Source organism: Lupinus angustifolius, chromosome LG01 (assembly GCF_001865875.1).
Source record: "Lupinus angustifolius cultivar Tanjil chromosome LG01, LupAngTanjil_v1.0, whole genome shotgun sequence".
Classification (NCBI taxonomy): Eukaryota; Viridiplantae; Streptophyta; class Magnoliopsida; order Fabales; family Fabaceae; genus Lupinus; species Lupinus angustifolius.
In genome coordinates, this window is record NC_032009.1 from 33237775 (window position 1) to 33240237 (window position 2463).

The window sequence follows — 2463 nt, forward strand, 5'->3', positions numbered from 1 at the left end:
CTTCCTAATTATATAAAACATAATACATGATCTTTTTATATTTGATGTGAAGCTCAGATTTTATAACATTGATTTTAAGGACAAAAGAGTTGCCCAGTTGGAGTGAAAATAAACAGTTACCTGATTTATTGAAAAAATGTGAACAATTAAAAAAACCATTTAAAAACAATAATAAAATTGCAGGATTTTGGATGCTCTGAGCAATTTTTAATGTTGAGAAGCTGAGACAATAGAAGAATATCTAGCCTCAAGATCAAAACTAATAGTGTGAACCTCAACACAACATTGAGGTTATTACTTGATCATAAAGACTCAGGTTAAAATCCTGCAAATAATATATCAGCTAACAATAATAAGGCTTTGTGCATCTACACTTTCCAGACCCCACTAGGTTGAAGTCTTGTGCCGAAAACCACACTTTTTTATCTCAGTTCAATACAAATTATGGAACCGGTGATCCATATGGTCAAATGTTATGTGTTTAGTCTTGATCTTTACTAAGAATGGAGGGCTTCGTGTAGTGTGTACTGTGTAGGCATATTCAGCACTACGATAAAACTAAATAAACAAATCCTTGAAACATGAATGCTTCATTACGATATATATATAAACTATAAAATAAAAACATGAACCACGAGTCGGGGTTTCACTTCGTTGGTAATTTCCCAACTCTCCATAGAAGGTCGTTAATTCACATGACAAAAATGCAAGTTCAGGCAACAACATAACCCTTCCACCAGTTACCACAGTTTAACCAACTCTGTTGGTGATGGTTTGATTAAGAGACTTAAGCTGTGTGTTCCATTTGTCCACGGCAGTGTACTTTTTCATTCCCTTCGACCTAAACAATGTAATTTTTTAATGAAATTAATAAAAATACCATTTTTATATGAACAAAATTAGGAGTACACTAAACCAAATGCAACTAAAATATTAAAAGTTACCTGTCAGAGCGTTCTAAGAGCCGATTCACTTGATCAATGTATCCTTGAATTCTGTTATCCAAAATCAGTGACACCAGAAGCTGCTCAACATCATTCTCAGGTACATTAAGTTCCTACAAATTAATGGGTGTTATTATATAAAATTATTAGAGTAAAACTTGAGTGCCTAGTAAATTTGATTCAACTAATAAACAATAGCCCAGAGAATAATGTTAGGTTTATTCTCTACACAGTGAGCATAGACTTGCCCAACCAACATTATAACATCCCCTCTTAAGCCAAGGGCTTCAGTGAATGGTTAAGTTGTGAAGAAGTACTTGACTATTTGTTTAGCTTTTTCGGTTCCACTAAATGAAGTTCCAAATGGACGAGTGGTAGGAGTTTAGTTACCTTAGATATAAATGGGATCCTAATCCTTGTATATGGTTTGATGAGCTTCAGCAAGACTTGTGTTCTGATATTCTTCAGAAGATCCTCAATGTAATTTCTAATAAATGGATCATCCATGATGGTTCTTCTGTTACTCTGGGAAGCATAATATCCGGTGGTTATTCACAACAAATATTGAATTAAAAAAAAGAAGAGAAATATGTCAAGGTTAAATTAGTGCAGACTGAAGACAAATTCTCATTCTAGACTCTACAGGTACCTTCAGGATTTTCTCAAATTCCAATATTTCATTGCGTTGATAAGCTGCTATCAAGTTTGTCATAGCCAAAATTTCTGGGTCATTCTTGTATCTGGAATACATAATATAAGAGGTGAAAATAGGAAGAAAGAGGGAGACATCATCTTAACCTCAGCACTGAATCGAAGAATGGGAAAAATGATTAATGGGTTAACTACAAATGGGAAAAATGATTAATGAGTTGCATACAAATGGAAAAAAAATAGAGGACTCACGGCTTAGCCTCCTGCCCATCAAATGGATTTACCTCAGACTCCATCAACATGTTGGCAAGAACAAGGTACCTGACACATATAATGACAATTATGGTACAAGATGTCCAAAACAAAAAGAGTGGTAGTGGTTTATTTTGAAGTAGTCAAGCATAAATGTTGAAGCAGGGGAAGGTTGTGTATTATAAAACACAAGTATAGCACATATTTCTATCCTAATAAAAAGTATTGCTAAAATTGATGATTCACATTTAATTGCAATTTTTTATTTACATGCAAATTATTATACAAATTGTTTGAAATTAATAGCTAAGTAAAAAGAATGCTTTAATGCTTACTTCAAGCATTGGATACGCCTCTGATTCCCAGCTTCGTCATAATTCTTGAAAGCATCAAAGAAGTCAGTAGCTGCTTCGGCCCACTGGCGCTCAGCCATGTGCATTTTCCCACCACATTCATGGATTATTCCCATTATCCTTGGATGGGGAATGGCTGACTTAATCGTGAGTGCCTTCTGGTACAGTTGCTGCATTTTATATCATGGAGATAAATACTGGTAAACTTATTTTTCTACACATAAGTCAATCAATAAATAAAATAATTTAGAGGGGGGGGGGGG

The 2463-nt window shown here is 34.3% G+C and overlaps 1 protein-coding gene across 1 annotated transcript in view; it reads right to left on the bottom strand.

Annotated features, from left to right (window-relative positions):
• The window catches only part of LOC109361298 (COP9 signalosome complex subunit 2), a 12770-nt gene continuing 10832 nt past the window's right edge, over positions 526-2463 (bottom strand). Inside the window, exons 7-12 of the mRNA XM_019606732.1 lie at positions 2183-2370; positions 1848-1916; positions 1594-1684; positions 1335-1469; positions 945-1057; positions 526-841 (exon numbers count right to left, since the gene is read on the bottom strand). Of these exons, the coding sequence (XP_019462277.1) occupies positions 751-841; positions 945-1057; positions 1335-1469; positions 1594-1684; positions 1848-1916; positions 2183-2370 (687 nt within the window). The 3' untranslated portion in view covers positions 526-750. The remainder of the gene's footprint in view (positions 842-944; positions 1058-1334; positions 1470-1593; positions 1685-1847; positions 1917-2182; positions 2371-2463) is intronic.